The sequence below is a fragment of the Semicossyphus pulcher genome, unplaced genomic scaffold, assembly GCF_022749685.1.
Source record: "Semicossyphus pulcher isolate SPU_LCO1_2020_fin unplaced genomic scaffold, fSemPul1.0.p SCAF_12, whole genome shotgun sequence".
Taxonomy (NCBI): domain Eukaryota; kingdom Metazoa; phylum Chordata; class Actinopteri; order Labriformes; family Labridae; genus Semicossyphus; species Semicossyphus pulcher.
This window is the reverse complement of record NW_027211626.1, coordinates 23,331,909-23,354,364: the sequence shown is the minus strand read 5'-3', so window position 1 is coordinate 23,354,364 and position 22,456 is coordinate 23,331,909. Positions and strand designations below refer to the sequence as shown.

Here is a 22,456-nt window from a genome sequence, read left to right as displayed (position 1 = left end):
TTTCTATGTAGTTTCTGCGTCACATTTCCATTTTGCACAAAATGAAAGTATACAGTTTTATAAAGACAGCAACTTGTTCATTTACTATATTTACTTTTAGACTCTTTATTTATACACTGCAAACAAAGCAGAAATCACAAAACGTACTTTGCATGAATTTGGGTAACAGAATCTTAGTTTGATGTTAATATAAATGAATGTTACTTTTGATCAGCTATCTGTGTGAACTCATAAAGGCATTATTTGAATCATTTTACATCAGAGTATGCATATATTCTTTGATTTTGTAACGTAACTGTGCAACATTTGGCAGATGTGACAGACTTTTTATGCCAGTCTGTGAACTATGTTTTATTTCCTTTACTTGTGAGCTCTCCAGGTTAGCCAAAAAGCACTCCAATTTTTAATGTAATCGCTGAGGTTGAGTCCATTAGCCTGATAATACATCAGTGTTTTTGTTTCTCTTAATTCAATTTGACATCAACTTTATGTTGGTTTTTATTTGGAAGGATTATTCAGTTTTCTGTCATTTTAATGTAGCTTCAGGATGCTAATATATGTGTGTTTTCAAACAGGTATATATACATATATATATATATATATACTTGGACCTGTCGGTCTGAATTCCCACGTTGCAAAATAACAATATGACTCTGGGTCAATTACATACGTAAAAGTTTCAGTCTCATCAGAGCCATCTTGAGTTGTGCACATGGAACATTGAACTGAATAAAACATTAAACGTTTTATGTTGTCTGTGTGATACAAAATAATAAAATTATTCAGCTGCGTTTCCACCACAGAAACTTTCCCACAGGACTGGGGACTTTAGTTCGTACTCAGTGGGTTTCGACTGCAGGGACTTAGCTTTAAATGCATAAAGTCCTTGGACTTTATTTAACTCCCCAAAAGGTTCCTGCCAGAGGGGCTGTACTTTCTGAAAATACAGGGAATTTGGAGTACTCACAGTATTCATAAGAGTCATTCTTGTGTTTGCACAGGCTCCTAGGACTAAAGTCCCTGGTACTTTTGGTGGAAACGTGGCTTTATTGCAAGATTCAAATTTTCCCTTAAACTTACCATGTTTAGGTTGCTAGCTCTAAAGTTTTTGTTTTTGTTTTTTCACACAGACACAGAAATGTTGTAACTGAAACATGCAGAAAGCAGGCAGGAAAGTTCTGTCTAAATAACTGTGTTCAGTGTGCATCCTCTGAGTCAGACTAGGTAACAGACCTCACTGTAGCACCATGTATAAACAGGTAGAAAATAATCTAACCATTACCCAAGTTTTATTTAATTATTTCTCCAAGCTGGGGAAAATACCAGATGTACTCGTGCCTAACAGAGTTCTACAAGTAAAGTGTTAAGATCTTCTGCTTTTTATTTACAGCAACAGTTGCACAGTCTTTTCTTTGGATTGTCTTTATTTCAATTTGGAACATAAAGAAGACGAAGTAAAACTGTCCATAAACACAGTTATCCTGTTTATTTTGATCAAAGTAGAGGTATTGATGTATATTTTGTATAATTTGTTTGGTTTGAAATTCTGTACTTGTCAGATTAGAGCAATATCTGAGAATGAACAGGAGGGCATTATACAGAATTTGCATGGTATTGTTTAGCCTTATAAAGCACTACTTGTATTTGTTTTTATCTTCTTTTCCTGAATTGGTGATGGAACATTAGATGCATTTGATGTTTTTTTTCTGCACAAAGAAATCTGCCAGCTGAGTGACCATCTTGCAGATTTCTGTGCAATGACAGAATTGAACCGAGATGTATAAGTTTGTTTTCCAAGACTCAATGTGACTTCCAACCACAGGTGAGGTATTCACTGCAATCTACACTTGAGTACCTGCGAGTTTTGTGGGGTGTCAGAACTGAATGTTTATAAAGTTATAATATTGTTTTTGTTTTCCAAAAGAATTTATTTTTACTTTTTATAATCTACCAATGGCAGCTGTCGTCACTGATTGCCAAACAGATTCATTGTTCAGTATAAGTAACATTTTTAAACAATTTGCCACTGACTCAAAATAAAGAAACTTATTTTCAATGGAATTGTTTTTTTGTGTCTTTTATGTTGTTAGATTTTTTTATGAGTATGATTTAGCCTTTATTTAGAAAGGTAATCCCATTGATACACGTGGTGTCTTTCTCACTTTTTAATGTAGTTGTGATGAAGAATTGCTTTTCTTACTTCTGCTAAAAGGTTGCGATAAGACACTCACCGCTAGACTCTTAATTCTCTACGCAATATAACAAAACATAATGTAAAGACATTATGGATAAGATAAAACAGGTATTGTAAGTTAATCATTTCAGTAGAGCCTGTTTTTGGGTCTTCTTTTCAGTTTATTGCTGCAAGGCTAAGTGTTTACGCTTGGTCACTATGGTAACCGTTTCATAGCAGCAGTGTTAATTTCGTGAACAAAAATAATGACGAAAAATATTCGTCCACGATCTTTTTTCCATGATGAAGATGAGACATTTACGAGCTAAAAATAGATTGCTGATAATAAAAACAACACTGGTGTGCTTGTCAGACATTTATCATGCATATTATCCCCCAGTGTGCGTCTAATAAGTCTGTCAAAATACAAGCAATTCATTCCTGTCACTGGCTTACGGGTATCACGAAGCTGGTAGGGAACCCAGGCTTTCTGCTTCAGGCTCTGTGCACGCTCACAGAAAAAAGGGGCGTTTTACATGTCATCGCAATCGTTGGCCGTCTGCTTCAGTCAGACTGTTTAAGCAGCGGTGATGAAAAGTTGTCTTTAGAAGCTGTGTCCTCATCATTCCTTTACTGTATGGATGATCTTTAATGAATTTAAAGTCTTAATTTTACATGAAGCAAACAGGTAAAAACGAGAAGAGGAACACAAGAGCACAAGAGAGAAAACTTTTTCACTTAAAGTAATGACTAAATTGTGATGACTTTTATTGACTAAAACAGGACTAAAATGTTTTCATCGACTAAAACTATAAAGGATAGAAATGACTAAAAAGTGACTAAAACTAATAAGCATTTTCATCTGAAGACTAAGACTAAATCAAAAACAGCTGCCAAAATGAACACTGCATAGCAGCGCATTTTATACCTTTCTCGCGTGTGCTTTAGCTCCTGAAAGTGTGCAACAGGAGCTTTCTAGTTGCATCAAAGACGGTGCTCCCCAGTGAGTGGTTTTGCTTATGGATACAGAATGAATTTAAGACTGAAGCATTGACTTGAGTTCTGGGAAACTTTACCTATTTAGCATCTCTCTGCTCTCTGTTACCAACAAGTGCGGGGTGAGAGAGGTCGCCCACAATCTTACCTGCGCGCCTCAGGATCCTGGAGGTGTACAGGTCCTGGAGAGATAGGTGATAGGCTGCAGCCTGCCCTTATTCTTGGCAGTGGCACCGGACGGTGATGAAGCAAGTGAGGATGGACTCAATGATGGCGGTGTAGAAGTGCACCATCATTATCTTTAGCAGGTTGAACTTCTTCAGCTGCCGCAGGAAGTACATCCTCTGCTGTCCCTTTTGGATGAGGGAGCCGATGTTCAGCTCCCACTTGAGGTCCTGGCTGTTGATGGTCCCCAGGAAGCGGAAAGACTCCACAGTGGAAACAGTGGAGTCACTGATGGTGATGTGGGCGAGTGTGGCTGCGTTCCTCCTTTTAAAATCTACAACCATCTCCACTGTCTTTAGAGCATTAAGCTCCAGGTTGTTCTCACCACACCAGGTCACCAGATGGTCAATCTCCCATCTGTAGGTGGACTAATCCCCACCAGAAATTAGTCCAATGAGGGTGGTGTCATCCACGAACTTCAGAAGCTTAACGGACTGATGACTGGAGGTGCAGCTGTTGGTACAGGGAGAAGAGCAGTGGGGAAAGAACACAGCCTTGAGGAGCCAGTGTTGATGGTCCTGGAGTCAAAGAAGTGTTTCCCCAGCTTCATGTGTTGCCTTCTGTCAGACAGGAAGTCAGAGCTTGTCCTGAAGCAGAGCCGGGACGATCATGTTGAAGTCAGAGCTGAAATCCACAAATAGGATCTTGGCATAGGTTCCTGCTCAGTCCAGATGCTGGAGGATGAAGTGGAGGGCCATGTTGACTGTGTCGTCTACAGACCTGTTGGCTCTGTAGGGAAACTGCAGGGGGTCCAGGAGGGGGTCTGTGATGTCCTTGAGGATTGAGAGTACAAGGCGCTCAAAAGACTTCATTACCACAGAGGTCAGGGCAACGGGTCTGTGTTCATTTAGTCCTGTGGTCCTTGGCTTTGGTCCTGTGGTCCTTAGCTTTATGCGCACCGATACACAGAATAATAAATCTTAACAGTTGTGGGCCACCAAAATCAGTGCTGATATTTCTAAAAAAAGATGAAAGAAAAAGGATGACACTGAGGGACAAGTGAATGTCATTAATAGGCGCTTTTGGCTAGGCGGTAGAGTGGGTCGTCCTCTAATCAACTGATTTGTGGTACAATCCCTGGCTCCTTCAGGTGCAGGTCATAGGTGTGTGAATGTCAGTTTATACATTTGTGTTTTTGTATAGGGTGAATGAATTCCATTACAGTTAGGAACAATGTGAACGTTTATCACAGGCCTTTGAATAGGATGCAGACTCCAATCACCCTTCAAGTCCCAAATACCACTTCATCACTCTGACCTACAAATGCTTAAATCACATCTCTTCAAGGACAAGGTTTTGCATTTGTGGGAGCAGGCTTGTGGTGCATGAATGGTTGGATACTTGTCAAAAACTTGGACTTGGTAAAATGGACATATGCACAACTACACAACTACATCCACATGCATGGATGCGTTCATATGTAAATTATTTCACAAACAAAGAACTAATGTCCAAGAACTGATGTCCATACAAACACTTGTATTCTACCATATGCACTTGCATTTGCACATAATCATATGCATGCACCCCTTAGCTGGATGTTCTCCTGATAACGTCCCAGTGCCAAATAAGACCCTTATCAGAGTCTTTCAGTGAAACTCTCCTAATGTTAAGCAGGTCTAGGAAATCCCTCAGCCAACATTAAGAAGCAAACTGACCATTGCTCCTTGCAGTTGAGGTTTATTAGAATTATTGGAGCTTAAAGATAGTCTTTCTGTCTCTCTCTTTGTCTCTCTGTCTCTCATCATGTCATACACCACAAGGCCACCAGGGGTTGCCAGATACTTCCATTTCATCAGCAGAGCCACTTATTGTTTACACAAGTGGAAATGTTAAAGAGCTCTCCCAGCAGAGATGAGTGGCATTTTGCTGCAGACAGCAACCAAATAAGACTCAGTGGATTTTTCTAGAAGGAGGATAAAACAATGGTAATATACTCAGTCTTTCAGACAATCGAGATATTCATTTTCGACATATTTCTCAGCGGCTCTGTAAGTAAATATTGGACAATTTTCTATTTCTAATTATTTAATGTGAGACTTGTTGCAACAAGCAGGAGTTAAATTTGTATTTGTTAGATGTGTGTGTCATGTGTTGTGTATGTGTATATGTATGGGGGGTTTAGAGTGGCCATGGGTGCATGTGTGCACAAAGACTATGGAAATCTGATTGATACTTTGTCAAACTGTACAAAAATTGAAAATATAACAAGCCGAGAGAGCATTGCTCTGAACACTAAAGTGCTAATCAAAATCATTCTATACTGTCAGCAGTTTACAAAACTGCAGCTACTGACAGTAAAATCTATGTAAGCTGTATCAGAAGTGATGACTGATTTACTTTCTCGGAGAGTCTTCAAGCTTCTTTGTCCTGGGTTTAAATTTAAAATTAAACTTTTGACGTGAGTGTCAAAACACTTAATAAACCAAAATTAAACAAGGCCTTGTTCCTATGAAAAAGACTTATGTGTGTTTTCATTTTAATAATGTTTAAGCTATAAAACTGCCTCAATAACATAGTCATGGTGTACTTTGTACTAAACATTCTAGCCCCTGAAGCTAACATTAGCTAGCATACTATTTTTGCCACATAAATCTCACCTCCATTTGTGCTGATGAATAGTTGACCACAATGGCTGCTGTTCCCAAAATAAGCTGTCTCTTGTCAAGACTTGTTTAGCCTTCTGCTTTCGATTTCTCACAATCCAATGCATTACAGCTTAAGTTCATACTACAATTAATTATTGGTTCGGATTTTAAGTCTCCTGTTGGCTAAGCGATTTACCATGCTCTTCACTCTTCGCTCCCTCTTTCATCTTTGCTATCAGACTGACCAACAAGTCTCTAAAGCTATGAGGAAAATGTGTTGTAGCATCTTTGTTTGCAATATTAACACGTGAAATCTCTGATGACACAGAAGAGCTTTGGCTTAACCGTGGATAGCCCTGGCCCAATTTAACCGCACACAAGGGTGTTGACTGTACCGCGGACAAGGTTCTCAACTGCTGTGCCTACTTGAACAGAGGCTGGGCTAACGTTGTTTACTGGATGGAGATGTGAATGATGGCAATCTCTTTTTCATGCCTTCCAGTTGTTGGCCGCCTGTAAAACTCATTCATTTTTTGTCTTTTGACTTTCTTCCTTGACATAGTAACTAAATGTCACAAAGGAAGAATCTGCGCTACTGCCTGGCTCGCTAGCTATGGTTACTAGGTTACGTTAGCATTTGAACGTTGGACTTGAAAAATTGAAATGGGTTTTCAGGCATCTGAAAAGAGAATTAGCGAGACTGACCTTACATAAGAATGAACGAAAGAATTGCATAGCAAAAAGCAACACTTATTTTATAATCAGTTTAAAAGATGGTTTAAAAGAAGTATAGCATCAGTAAGTTAGTTTAGATAATATTGGCTAAACTTCGAGCCTCTATAGGTATATTTTGTTTACCAAATATGTTAGCAACAGGATTATAATCACAATAATGTCAGATAAGTAGGACCACCATGTTCAAATAAAGATTTGCCCATTTCATGTAGCATTGTCTCATTAGACTGTATGCTTGTCTCCCCAGATGTCCTAAGAGTGACTGTTGTTAGCATAAAATTACTGTGATTTGCTTAGTAGTGCATTTAACATGTACCAACAGATGTTGCTGGTTAGTTTTCCATCCCTTCTGTCTATGGTGTTGTCTCAGTCTGATCGTAACATCCTAGAGATGCATTGCAAGAAAAAAACAGGGACCTGCAGGTTCTCTGCCTTAAAACCCTGCAACATTTATTTATCCATAATTTAAAACAGGAGGCATAAAGGAAGATAAGGGCACCTTCATCGTGGTGAGTTTGACCTGAGGGCCATCCCTATGGTGGCCAGCCAATGCCTGGCCATGGGCAACGGTTCGATAAAAGCCCCAAAGGCTGAGGAGAACAGCTGCCTGGCCTCCATCCACACTGACCATCCATGCTTGGAAAAAGACCTCAGGTTAGAACCAAAGCTCAATTCTCTATTGTGGAAAACCTTTTGTTGGATAAGTACAGTACGACTATATGACATCCTATTTTTCAAATCTGTAGTGTGTTGTTGCTCTACATGGTACATCCAATATATTCTTTAATATGATTAGTAGTATTCCATTTATTACTGTGAAAGGTAGATATAAGGCAAGTCAACCTCCAGATGTTTTTTGTACAGTCGTCTGGATTTGTGTTTTCCTTCATTTGTACTCACCTCAGATTAAACCAGTTATGATACTCAGGTTGCGGATTACCCACCTAGAGGCGGAGCTGGAACGTCGGGACCAAGATTTTCAAGCACAAGAGATCCAGTTACACAATCTCCAGAGGGAACTGGAGGCCAAGATCTCCCAGATTGACAAGCTCCAGGATGCTATTGGCTACAACAACAGCCTGTGCTTCTCTTCACCGGCCTTGTGTCACCAAAGCTGCCACCGTTTCAGTGTCATAAACCAGGGCTCCAACCGCTTCCATAAGGTGGCTGTGGAGGTCCACCGCAGGCTCAGAGCAAAAGAGGGCGTGTCTGCTGAACCCACCTCGGAGAACTTTTGTGGAGGGTTCAGAGCGACACACATCTCTATTGGAAAGGCCATACACAAAGACTCAGAGTAAGTTAAAGGAACACGCCACACAAAATGCATGGTATGAATGTGAAACATACAATCTCTAGTCTTTTTAACTAAATATTGGCTGGAACCATTTATTGTCACCGGAAAATGAAGGTAAAGTCCTGGTTTGTAGAAAGACGCTGTGTTTTGTTAAGCTGAAGACATACTGATCAGCCATAACATTATGACCACTGACAGGTGAAGTGAATAACATTGATTATCTTGTTACAATGGCACCTGTCAGTGGGTGGGATATGTTAGGCAGCAAGTGAACATTTTGTCCTCAAAGATAATGTGTTGGAAGCAGGAAAAATGGGCAAGCGTAAGGATGTGAGCGACTGACAATTTTGACAATAGCCAAATTGTGATGGCTAGACGACTGGGTCAGAGCATCTCCGAAACTGCAGCTCTTGTGGGGTGGAACCGGCGACAGGTTCATGGCCGGCCAAGGCTTATGATGCAAGTGGTGAGCGAAGGCTGGTCTGTGTGGTCCAATCTGACAGAAGAGCTGCTGTCGCTCAAATTTGCGGAAACAGTTCTGGTTCTGATAGAAAGGTGTCAGGACACAGTGCATTACAGTTTGTTGTGTATGGAGCTGTGTAGCCGCAGACCGGTCAGGGTGCCCATGCTGATCCCTGTCCACCGATGACAGCGCCTACAATGGGTACGTAAGCATCTGAACTGGACTGAGGAGCAATGGAAGAAGGTGGCCTGGTCTGATGAATCATGTTTTCTTTTACATCATGTGGATGACCGGGTGCGTGTGTGTTTCTTACCTGGGGAAGACATGGCACCAGGATGCACTATGGGAAGGAGGCGAGCCGGTGGATGCAATGTGATGCTTTGGGCAATGTTCTGCTTGGAAACCTTGGTTCTGCCATTCATGTGGATGTAACTTTGACACGTACCACCTACCTAAACATTGTTGCAGACCAAGTACACTCCTTCATGGAAACGGTATTCCTTAATGTCAGTGGCTTCTCTCAGCAGGATAATGTGCCCTCCCACACTGCAAACTATTTTTTCAAATTCCCCAGATCTCAATCCAATCGAGCATCTGTGGGATGTGGGGGACAAACAAGTCCAATCCAAGGAGGCCCCACCTCCCAACTTACAGGACTTAAAGGATCTGATGCTAACGTCTTGGTGCCAGATACCTCAGCACACCTTCAGAGGTCTAGTGGAGTCCATGCCTCAACAGGTCACGGCTGTTTTGGCGGCAAAAGGGGACCTACACAACATTAGGCAGGTGGTCATAACGTTATGTGCTGATCTGTGTATGTGTCACAGGTGTATACATTTTGATTAACACTTCTTATATGTTATCTGTTTATATGATCTGGTTACTACACTCTGTTCATAGACCCCCCCGATTCAGGAAAACATTTATTGACCTTATGGTTAACTCCTTCTCACAATTGCTACTTGTCACATGCCTGGTCTTCCTGCTCAGCTGCTCTTGTGTCAAAGTGTATTTGTGGCTGGTTTGGTTAAGGTTATGGTAAAGTTAGGGTTAAGCCCAACAGGTTTGTTAAGGGGTCTTTATAACGTCAAGAGAAAACAGAAGAAGTTCATCGACTGTGTCCATTAAATGGCAACTGTTGCATTGTCTTTAAAACAGTTTAATCAACTGTGATCAACCCAAATATATATGGCAGGGTGTTGGGAGAGCTCTGTGGAGCTTTTGTAATACCCCCTACATCTGAAAGGCTCTATTAGCATGGCAGGATAATAGAAAGACGTGAAGGGAAACAAAAGGCCACAGGATCTAAATGCAGGGGCCGGGTCATTATGGGCTTCAATTACACAACCTATGCTGCCTCCCTTGCCCACTACTCTCAGACACATTCAGCCCTCTCCTATTCACTGAATGCTCGAGCAAATCATCCGTGTGATGTGGTAATCAGGGATCCACACTAACACAGGCTGGGGCAAATCAGCTGAATTAATTTAAACTGCAGATTTTAAAGCAGTGGTTTGAACCCATGACCCAGATTTGCTCTAGCACCCGTGTAAAGTTAAAACATAACAGTATTTTACAGTGCTGATGTGATCGGATTTGTTCTACTAGAGGTCTAGCAACCCTTTGACCTTCAGAATGAGACAGTCTAGAGATAGAGGTTGTTGCTGTCTGCACAGATTGTAAATCTCCTAGAGGCTGCTTTGTGATTTGTGACATTGGCCTGTATATATAGACTTTTGACTAGACTTGAATTTGTTTCTTATCTTTTCATCATTCCCAGCACCAAGAAGCTCATCAACAATGCGATCATGAACAATGACTTCCTGAAGAAGCTGGAGGCTCAGCACATGAGGGAGATGGTGGACTGTATGTATGAAAAGGTTTACACCGAGGGCCAGCTGGTCATCCAGGAGGGGGAACCGGGAAACTACCTCTACGTCCTGGCAGGTCAGCTCAGCACAATGTGTGTGTGGGAGCTCTGTCACATTTGAAATCAGAAAGGCTTAGGGATCAGGGGGATTTGTTTTATTTTGTGCAATTTATTGTACCAGTTGCTATAAAGTTGAAGCAAAGTCATAGAGTATTATTTAATTTGAAATTCCTCCCTGCAGAGGGCTTGTTGGAGGTCAATCAGAGCGGAAAGCCTCTGGGGGAGATGCGACCCGGCACAGCATTTGGAGAACTGGCCATCCTGTACAACTGTAAGAGAACAGCAACGGTTAAATGTGAGTGAAGGCTGCATTTTAAATTTGGTACACTCAGTCATGGTCCTCACTACGTCTCACCACTGGGATTACATACATGCCAACCCTCCAAGGTTCCTTAAGCATGTGTCATGTTGTGTTTGTTTGACAACCATATGGATATGGTGCATGAGCAGGTGATTATTCACAGAGGGCATTATTAAATACACTTGAAAACTACTCCTCTGTTTCTGACATGATGTATGGGTGGCTGCTTACAACCATAGACTGTATGAATAATGGACGTAGTCTCAGTGACGTCACCCACTGGTTTCTGAAGAAGCGTTTTGAAGCCCGAATTGCGCCGCCGCTGGGGGTCGCCATATTTGTTTTTACATATTTTGACTATGGGCGGGCTGCATGAATCAGCCATCTACGGCTATGAAGCTAGGCTATATGCTCCTCAGCGTAGCTAGCGGTTATTAGCCATAGACTCTATAAATAATGAATGAGCTAGTTTTACTTTGCCAGGAGGACATTCTGCTGGTGACTGACTGCAGCTACTTAGTTATCAGACTAAAGAAGTAGCGGACTCACTGCTCGCTCGCCTGGTGAGAGAGCGGCGAGCCGACACGTAACGGGAAACTTAAAATAACCGATCTTCTCATCACTGCAGTCTGCTGTAATCTCTCCGGGGAAAAGCCAACAACTCCTGACTCCTGTTTACTGGCCGACGGATAAATAAATGTTTGATAAACACTGAACAGGCTAACAAGCAGCTAAAGCGAGCACAGTATACCTGCTACTTCGTGCTAAAAATATTTCAATACAATAACACTAACATTTAACTCACCGAAAAGCTGGAGCTCAGACTTCTTGCACAGCCATAAAGTTCCATAAATCCCACAGAGAGATTATTTGTCCAAACTTTGAATGAAAAAATCCTCAAAAGTCTCCAACAACACAAACAGGTGGAGTTAAGCTCAGTGTCTGTGTGTCTGTGTTGATGTTTATCAGACAGCCAGCAGGATCCACCTGTCAATCAAGTGATCCACCCCCTATGATTAAAGGGTTAAAATAATTAAAACGAGTGTGTTATAAAAAAATTCAACCCCCGTACAGTTACCCTGAACAATAAAATTAGCTTTACATAACAAAACCGTTTTTTGTACCAGGCTGTAAACATGTTTATTTCTGCTGTAAAAATTGGCATTTTCCCATCTGCTGTAATGTTATTTCTTGTTTTCTGGAGCCTCAAGAGGCCACTCGAGGAACTGGAGTATTTTGCACTTCCGCATTGGCTTCATTTTTCAACACTGGAGGTTGCCACTTGCCTACAACCCATTTAACTATAACAAGCACCTATTATAGTTAATGGTCTAAAGAATATACACTGGAAAGTTCTATATTTTTTAGTGAAGGAAAAGTGCAATAATGCTGTGAGTCACCATTATCAAGTGACTAGCTCACTCCTCAGGGAACCAAGCAAATTGGTTAGTTGGTTTTTATATTGCACAATTATGGCTGTAATGATCAGAATACAAGGATGAGCCAGCAGGAACATTTTCATGTGCAATGCACGCTTGACTTATTGGTTCGGATCTTGGTGTAATCAAATGCAGCCTGTCAAATATCTAAAGGTTCAGTCGTTAAGTCAGTTTTGCACCACCAACGTAGATGATAAGAACCTATAAAAGGAGATTTTAAATCTAATCTCCTATAAAATAACTCACTTTATTCAGAGGGATTCTACACATCAGGATTCATCCATGATAAATCAACGGGGTTAATGAGTTGTTAATGGTTCCTCTCTCAAACAGCTGTGTCCCAGTCTCACATCTGGGCTCTGGACCGCCAGACTTTTCAGACCATCATGATGAGGACCACACAGGCCCGACATGAGGAGTACTTCAGCTTCCTGCGCAGGTACACACACACACACACACACACACACACACACACACACACACACACACACACAAACACAAATAACAGGATCTGTGTGTGTTCTCTAAACTACAAACAAACCAGTGTTACCTGAGGTTGGCAGGGGATTCCAAACTGATTAAGACTTGGCAAGAGTCACTGCATGTGTCTGTTTTAACATGGGTTGGTGATGGGCTGGGATGGTGTTATATAGAGTTTATTTACCATGCGGTTACTAATGTTAAGTGTGGAAATACAATACTGCGTGGTAAAATATAATGAATGTAATATACACTATACTGAGTCATACATTTTAGTTTTTTAATCAAAGAAATATTTTGCACTTATAGTGACTCCCAGCATCTGTGATGAGTGTGTATTTCTTCTTTTGTTCAGTGTATCTCTGCTGAGAGGACTGCCTGAAGAGAAACTAGCCAGGATTGTTGACTGTCTAGAAGTGGTGAGTATTTCCCACATCACTACATTTTGTTTTTGCTTCCAATTTCAGTCTGAGTACGGTACAGTTTCTGTTTTTTTACAACATACATTTAATTCTAATTATATTTAAGTGGGGAAAAAAAGACTGCCCTTTTGTCTTTTTAGGACTGTTTTGAAAAAGGAGAGTATATTATTCGAGAGGGGGAAGAAGGGAACACGTTCTTTATCATCGCAAACGGAGAGGTGAGACATCTGCACAGTTAAACATGCTGTGGTCGAGAGAGTTGAAGGTGACTCTTCGCTCATCGTTCATTAACAGTCTGATCTCTGCAGCCCTTTTGGAATATAAGGGGGGCAAGGGTGTCTCTGATACGGTTTCAACATATGGTCTTGGAGTCAATGGATGCTGGGAAATTAGTTCGGTTTGAGGTTATTGAACAATTAATCTAGAATATGTTAAAAACACGAGATATTATGACAAAAAGTAGAATTCCATAGTGTCTTTGCATTTCAATCAGTCAGATCTTCTACAGGCACAAACATACAAAAAGGAAGATCTTTGCATCAGGATACTGAGACAAAGCACCACATGTGTTGAATCATCCCTCATCATGTGCTGGTTCTACTTTTTTACCAAACAGTAAATGCTTAAATCAATCCACCTCCTACATAACTGTAACTTTATACTGTTAAAATTGATATGGGACACATCATTGTCATTTATTAGCCATAGTTTCCAACAGAATAATCTTACAGAATCTAGTTATATTGACAAATTGGCTTCCCCATCCAGAGAGATGCTGTGCCTGTAAAGCTGTGTCGTTTCCCATGAGGCACAGTAGCATGACTTAATTGATTAATCAGATCTCCAGAAATGCCGTAAAGATTGGTCAGGATCTGAAGGTAAAACAGAAGTTATTGCTGCCCGTATTTGTAACCTTTTTTATCTATGTTTCTTCTAGGTCATCGTCACTCAGAGCACAGAGGGGTTCTCTGAACCGCAGGAAATCAAGACACTGGGAGTGGGAGACTACTTTGGAGAGAAAGCTCTTATCAGGTACAAACAGCTTCATGGATGGCTGAGGAAACAAAGGAGGACTTTAACATCCAACAGCTGTTCAAGTCCAGAACTTATTGTACTATATGAGGAAAAATCCTCCTTTTAGGACATTCAGAACATACTGTGCCTTCAACCCACAGCCAACAATACAGATGACCCGGCTGTGTGATATGACCACATGCACCACCCGTAATGTGTGATTCTAGTTGATGCTGTGGGATGTTTGAACACATGTGGGCTGAAAAAGACATGCTTCATTAAACTGCACAAACAACTATGTGTACATATGTGTCTAGATTTGTGCTGACTTAACTGTACATGTTTGTTTGCAGTGAGGACGTCCGCTCAGCCAACATCATCTGCAACGAGAACGACACACACTGCCTGGTGGTGGACAGAGAGTGAGTAGCTGGATGTTGATTACATGCTGTTATCTACAGTTGGACCAAAACAACAGAGCCTTTAGTTATGTGTAATAAGCATACCTAATAATAGATGACAATGAACAGAGTGTTAAATAAATACCCATGAGTAAATAAGCACATTTGCAATATCATCAACTGTTTGTGGCTGCATGGTGGTGCAGTAGTTAGCGCTGTCGCCTCACACCTAGAAGGCTCCTGGTTTGGGACCTTGTTCGGACAAGGGGGCCTTCTGCGCCAGATACTTCGACTTCCTCCCCAGGCCAAAGACATGCTCGATAGGTTAATTGGTGACTCTAAAATTGTCCTTATGTAAATGTAGTGTGAAAGGTTGTCTGTCTCTATGTGTCAGCCCTGTGATTGACTGGTGATCTGTCCAGGGTCCCTGCCTCTTGCCCAATGAAAGCTGGGATGGGATGGATGGATGAATGGATGGATGGGTGGATGGATGAATGGATGGATGGATGGATGGGTGGGATTTGTGGATGGATGGATGGATGGATAAATTGTTTGTTGTAATTGGCAGATCACTCTTTTATTTCTGCTACAACTTATTGCAAGGAATAGGTAAAGGAGGCTGGAAGCTCCTAGTTAAATCAGTCTAACTCGACCATTGATGTTTGATGTCTGGTTAAGGCTATGTAGTTGTGTTGTATGTAGTAGTCCAACATTCATAGCATTAGATAGTAAAGACCTTTGGCAGCACATAATTTAGTAGCCGACACTTATCAACTGTACCTAACATGACCATGACAACCGTTACAGTTTGTTTATATAGTGGACTCAACTCTTAAGGCGGCCACATATTAGAAAAACAGTTGTGATTGTCTTGCCCAGAATAGTTCATCTAAAATCAAGTACTAATGTGTTAATTCTCCTCCATGTAATAATGCTACATGAAGATACTCCTTCGGTTGTCCCAATGAGTCATCTGCATACAAAACCATATCCACATTTTAAACAACATAGGGTTAAACATTAATTAAACTTCAAAGTAGAGTGGACCCAAACAACTTCTGTGTGGAACACCGCAACATATTTTTTGTCTTACTTTTCCTGTCTAACTGCCATTGAAATATACTCACTGTGTTTTGGCAGAAAAGTCATCCAAGCAAGAGCTACAGGTTAAAAACCACAACATTCAAGCTTTACAAAGATATTCTTCTGAGGGAGTATCTACATGTAGCAAAAGCAACAGTGAAGAGCTTCTGTAACATCTAAGAGCAAAGCCCAACTACTTCCTAGATGTTAACCACTGATCAGCCGTGTGCACCAATACAGTTTCTAGAGTGCTCCAGTCTGTAAGCATGCTGTGCTTTTAAGTAGTTCATTTTCTACTAAAATAATTCAACATTTGATTCAAAAGTATCTTACTCACTAAAGGGAGGATTCTAACTGATCTAAAATAACAGCCAGTATTAAATGCCTCTCAGTGCGTGTGCCTTCCACATGGGATGTCCCTGAATACAAAGACATGTATATTTTTCAGTGAGCACAAATAGCAGCCTAAAATTGGTTGTTGTTATTTAACAAAAAGGAGAGAGAGGGGGGCTGTACCTCAATACAGACACAGAGACTGATCATGTTGTGGGTTTAACAGCTATTGATACAGATAATGAAACCTCTGTATACATCTACTTTCTACGCACACTTTAAAATGAAAATGATTCATGTCTTTGCATGCTGTCCCCCCACTCCCCAGCAATTTCAACCAAATGGTGGGAACATATGAAGAGCTTCAGGCTTACCTGAAGGAATACGTGAAAGAGCTCTCCAGGAGCGATGAGAGGAGAAACGCCCTGTGAGTAAACACAGCATAACATGTGCTGCTGTATAAATGTTAACTAAGTCCCTCTGTATCGTGATGATGGTGATGAGTTATTGCATCTCATTAAGTCGTTATGCATTTCCAGTTTTAGTATCGGTTAGCTTAAGTTTATTTTGCAAATCAGTCATTCTAGCCGTAAGAGCCATTGTTTTTTCTCTCTCAGGCCGTACTCACCTCAGATGGACTCTGCTGAGGCCCATGAGCTGAGGAGGCTGAGGGAGAGGATCAGTCTGCTGCCTCCACACCAGCCTTTCCTGGAGCTGGAGGTCGTAGCCACACTGGGCATGGGAGGATTTGGACGAGTGGAGCTGGTGAGCTGCAGAAGCCTTATATTATCACCTTATTTGTTGAAATGTTGTCCTGCCAAACCCTTTCAAATCAGTGAATAGATTTATTAAACCCATCTTCTGTTTAATGCAAGGTAATGCTTTTGGTAGGGACAGACAAGAAGCAGTGAGGTTGCCAGGAAACAAAGATGACTCTCCCAATGTGCTGCTTGGTTTATTGCTGTGGTTTGCATTTTCAAGTTTACAGAGGATACAACCTAACCTTTATTTAAATCAATAAACAATGTCACAGCTGCAAAACTCTATCCTTGTTAAACATCACCTTGTTATTGTATTCCATGCTCTCGCCCCTGTTTTAAATACTGGCCTTCCCGGTATAATGGTGAAACTGACAGCCAGTGCTTCCTCTGAGTATTGTAATCATTTGAACATGGTATGACAACACATCTAGATGGTGAAGCTACTTGGTTTTTTGCCCGTCTTCTGAATGCTGCAAGTACTTGACAAAAAAATGACCAGAAATGTGCCAGGCCCGCCACTCAAAAGGCCCTAAATTTGTGGGATACACTCAGGGGTCCATGTTTTGGGTTTGTAATCGTAATGATGGGCGGCTGTGGCTCAGTGGTAGAGTCGGTTGTCATTCAATCGGAAGGTCGGATGTTCGATCCCCAGCTCCCTCAGGCTACATGTCGAAGTGTCCTTGAGCAAGACACTGAACCTGGCGTAGCCAACGGGTATGAATGTGATATCTGATTGACAGTTGGGCACTTTACGTAGCAGCCTCTGCCATCAGTGTGTGAATGGGTTAATGTGATATGTAGTGTAAAAGCAGCTTTGAGTGGTTGCAAGGACTAGAAAAGCGCTTTATAATTACAATCCATTTACCATATATATTTCTATCCCTCAGTGAAGTTGCGCTGCAAGCTGCTCTTTCCTGTTTCTCAGGTAAAGCTGAAGGACGAGGACACCACGTTTGCTCTGAAGTGCATCAAGAAGAAGCACATCGTGGACACGAGACAGCAGGAGCACATCTACTCTGAGAAGAACATCCTGCAGCAAACAAACTCAGCCTTCATCATCAGGTGGGCCAGACACACACAGCATTACACATTCAAACACATTACACATTTTAAAGTAACCATTACAGTTATAACATTATGTTCAGATACTTGGTGTTCCACCAAATAAGCCAGCGGATCAAGCTCACACAAACCTCTTGTATTCTTAGAGCAGGAGATAAACTAGGGGGCTGGTCAGTGTGTTGGTTTCTCAGTCAAGTTGCTAAGGAACCCGCTGGGAGAATGCTTCTGACCACAGCGCTGAGATTTATCTGGACGATGCCTCTGAGGAACAAAGGCCCTGTGCAAGCAGTCTGTTGACTGTCAGTCTGAGAGAAAAGTTCAGCTGAAATGTGATCTTCACTCTCGTTCCTCGCTTTCATCCTTATCAGTTCAGCTTTTTTTAGATAAAAATTCTTAGTCCTTTCAGTGTTCGTCGGCTGTAGTTTAAAGGCTGAGATATTTTAGAGCCTGTATCTTCGTGTTTTTATCCAAAAAGCTGCAGAACTGACAGCTGTAATATTCATTTCACCTTGATAGGCAGATAACAATATCTCATGCATGTTATATTATGTTATATGCATTACCAAAACAAGACATCTTTACAGACATGAATGCAGCTAAAATTAGACATGCAACATTAATGTTAAGTATATTAACTGGCTGTATTTCAGGTTGTTCCGAACATTTCGAGATGATAAGTTTGTGTACATGCTGCTGGAGGCGTGTCTTGGGGGAGAGCTGTGGACTGTGCTGCGGGACATGTGAGTGTAGGTCCTTTTGCTTCATTCATAACAACTACACATGCGAACAAGTCCACTACAAAGAACAGGCTGAGAAGCAGTGTTTCACTGCCCTGTCTGGTTGAACGTTTGTAGGCTGTTGCAAGCTAGTGTCAAAAGTGTACCGCTGAGTAAATAACAAACGACTACGTTAAGTTCAACAGAGACAACATGACCTCCCACTAACTTGCTCTCTGAAGATGAACATAACATTTTATCTGCAGCAATGGTTTATTAAGATAATTTCCTACAAATCCTGTTCATAAACCTGATTAAACATCAGTTCACTTTATGGACCTTTAAAACTTAATAATAGTTATTATTAATTATGTAACCTCTGAAACTGTCAAGGCTTAATTATACACCTGTTGGTCTGCAGAAAAAGAAGTGGTACATTTGCAGCCGTAACCATTTAAAAGCATTCTTTACTGTACACGGGCCATTAAACATTAACCGTTACCAATGAGTTAGCCCCCCATTACGTTTGACTTCAGTGAGCTAAGAGAGACATTCAGTCTGTCAGAGAGACTAAACAATCGCATGCGGAGAGAAAGTCATGTGACTGTGGATGGGTCAGCAGAATAGCTCTCTCATTGTTCTATAAAACTGGAAGTTGTGCCATTTGAAAACTGAAAGATGCTAGAAACACAAAGAAACTCTACAAAGTAAAGTGGAAGACGACCATTGTTATGGCCATTTGCTTCTGCTAACAGACCCCAAAAAATGAGGCGCAGCTTCCCTGATAATAACATAAAACAAACTGATGTACTCTAAACTGGCATAAAGTCTCCTTTATGTGGATTCACAGGGAACATTATGGAAATCATTTGTTGATCTTTTTTCTAACCAGGAGTTATTTTGATGATGCCACAGCCCGGTTCTGCACTGGTTGTGTCTTAGAGGCCTTTGATTACCTGCACACTCTGGGCATCGTCTACAGAGACCTGAAACCTGAGAACCTTCTCCTGGATGCTGAGGGTTATGTCAAAATGGTAAGACACAAGTGTTTGTTAGAGCATTGTCCTTTAAAGAGTGTTATTTATTCTATATCTGCATTACCTTTAACATTTTATTCTCTTCTTTATCTCCTCAGGCAGACTTTGGCTTTGCTAAAAAAATTGGCCGTGGAAAGAAGACGTGGACGTTCTGTGGAACTCCGGAGTACGTGGCCCCGGAGGTCATCATGAGCAAAGGCCATGACTTTGGAGCAGATTGCTGGTCCTTAGGGATCCTTATATTTGAACTGCTCACTGGCAAGTAAGTCAGATAAGATGGAATCAATCCTGAGATGCCATTTTTTGTAAGACATTTTTTTTTTAAATGAAAGAATGTTGGTTTTGGGGACATGACTACATTTTTACTCTCGCCAATGAGTAAAAGCCAGTCACAGATTTAGTCATGTTAGGCCATCAGGGCACAGAGTGGGGCTGAAGGGGGGCCTATATCCCGTCCCTATTACAAGTCAGTGTACCAATCAATGTTTTCAGCAGTTATTTTAAAATAACGCAGTTACATAATGTTGCTCTAAAGCAAAGGATGTTTCTTTTATTCATAAAATGACCTTATCCTTGGAACAGTGTTGTCCGGTTTTTAAACTTTTCAATAATCAATAAATGTGAAAACGTGTTTTTCTGTCAGCCCACCGTTTGCTGGCTCAGACCCCATAAAGATTTACACCATGGTCCTCCATGGCATCGAGAAGGTGGACTTCCCCAAGAGAATAGGCAAGCGTCCAGACGACCTCATCAGGAGACTCTGCAAGTACGATAAATCACAGCGATCAGATACGAGGATAATTCTGCTCGATGACTGTTCATTCAAACAGATAAGGAGTGAATCATTGTGTGTCTGCTGGTGTGCAGCAGACCAGGCGGTATCATTTAGAATAATGATCAGGTTATTTTGTTACAGTGTTGCAGCAGAGCTAAGAGTCACACTGACATGGATTTGTACCCACATTCGTTATACATTCATTATACATGCGGCAGCAGCTAATTGTATTTTGCTGCTGGGTTAATAGAGGCCATGTATTAGACTAATTTAATCAAGTGAGTGTCCTAGTTACGTTTCCAGGCTGCTCTATTTAAACAGAACATCTAAAGGGTTATTAAACCTGACACATGTCTTCTCGTCCTCTCAGGGTTAACCCAGTAGAGAGGCTGGGGAACAAAAAGAACGGCATCATCGACATCAAGAAACACAAGTGAGTTTAATTTTCATATATCAGACTCTATTTCCTTTGAGCAATTCCAGTTAGAGTAAAAATAAATAAATAGTGTATTGGTGAGTGGCTTGCTAGAATGAGGCAGCTGAAAGGTAATTTTTTTGGTCTGTACTTAATAGATAGCATGCCTGTGTGTTAGAGGGAAGCATGGTAGATGGTCTGTTAGCTGTCACGGTATATTAGCTGTTGTAAGCTAGCGTGTTTTTGGCTTATATGCAAGACCAGAAACAGGTTTACTCCAGAAATGTGCATCTGTATTGTGGTTCTCAGCAATACACATAGAAGGACAGCCTTTTATGTTCCCCTTGTCTTGTAGGTGGTTCCAGGGCTTCAACTGGGAAGGTTTGAGACGTCACAAGCTGCTGTCTCCGCTCAGGAGAGAAGTGAGCATGACCGTAGTTTCTTTACAATGACGAAACACGGACAGTCTCCCACAACAAATGTATCATAATGTGATCAACAGAGCTAGCAATGAACTAGTGCTAGGCTAAAATAGCATGTAGCTTATCTAAAAAATAAGCCTGTGTTGTGTAGTCTGGGTTTCAGCAAGTACATACACACAGTATTAACATGTATGTTTATTCAATTATCTCAATAGCACCTTTCCTTGTTGCCTTGCCTCCTTATTTACCTCATAGTTCTGTGGGCACACAAACTGTGCCTGACAGATGTTTGTGAACCTCTGACCTCTGCTCCTGTCATTGTGTGTTGTCACATGGCCACATTACCCTGGTAAGAAGGTGCTCTGACAGTGGAAATCCGGCTCTGCTAGTCAAGATGACTATTCCATGCTAACAAAATGTAATGATTTGATAAAGATTGTCCTTGTTCCTGCAGCTGCAGGGGCCGTTGGATCACAGTCACTTCGACATGTTCCCTCCTGACGCAGAGGAGCCTCCTGATGAGCTGTCCGGCTGGGATAAAGACTTCTGAGGACTCTGTTCATAGGGAATCATTGCACCAACTGAGGATCTGGTTCATGAAGCGGAAGTGTATTAAAAAGCTTAGATCAAATCTGGCTTTTCACTGTCACAGCACCCTGGTTAATGAGACCAAACAGGTAACCTGCTGTGAAGAAGTGATTCCATGCTGCCAAATTTGCAAACTTTTTAAAAGAACCTTTACTGTAAAAACTTAAGATATGCAGTGATACATGTGAAGGAATGAAGCAGAGATGTTGAGTGAAAAAGTCTTTGCAGCGTGGTTTTCTTCTCGGTACAAAAAGGGCCTCTGTGCTTACAGCTGCATAGTGAAAGCAGAACTTTCCTTCTGCTCAGCCCTGAGCAACAAGAGGACTGTGTGGTAGATAAACTCTTTCACATCTTCAATCCGCTCTTTAATAACCTGCAACTTGGGCTTTTAATAACCTTGACCAGAAACTACGTCATCACATTTTTACAGTATTGTACAAAAAAAAGGCTCTCATTTTTTGCATTTTTCTAATAAAACAATGTGGAGTTTACGTGCACACAGAAGACTGAAGCTAGAGTGTAAAGTTGCATTGGGTTCATGCAAGGGCTAAATGTGACATTACAAGAGTGTACCACTGAAGATCAGCAAGTTTTGATGTTTACTTTTATGAATATGATTATGTTTTGTTCACATTGATTCAATGTAGTTTCTTGTACTTCTCATTAAGAAAATTATACAAATATAGTTTGTTTTTTTTATTCCACACCCACTTTAAGACCACCTGCCTCTAACCTAAAGTGATATGATCCACCTCCATGCCCATGTTAAAGCTTTATTTAAAGGTATTATAAGTAGCATTGCA

The 22,456-nt window shown here is 41.1% G+C and overlaps 1 protein-coding gene across 1 annotated transcript; it reads left to right on the top strand.

The window, feature by feature from the left end:
- The first annotated feature begins 7,252 nt into the window (after positions 1-7,252).
- Positions 7,253-21,615, top strand: LOC138588459 (cGMP-dependent protein kinase 2). The gene is made up of 19 exons (XM_069658596.1): positions 7,253-7,371; positions 7,646-8,011; positions 10,255-10,421; positions 10,586-10,699; positions 12,478-12,583; positions 12,980-13,043; positions 13,187-13,264; positions 13,984-14,078; positions 14,414-14,482; positions 16,206-16,304; positions 16,495-16,642; positions 17,564-17,700; positions 18,351-18,440; positions 19,309-19,450; positions 19,552-19,715; positions 20,097-20,219; positions 20,599-20,661; positions 20,999-21,065; positions 21,520-21,615. Exons 1-19 carry the CDS (start codon positions 7,253-7,255, stop codon positions 21,613-21,615), a joined length of 2,307 nt encoding a protein of 768 aa, XP_069514697.1.
- The last annotated feature ends 841 nt before the right edge of the window (positions 21,616-22,456 follow it).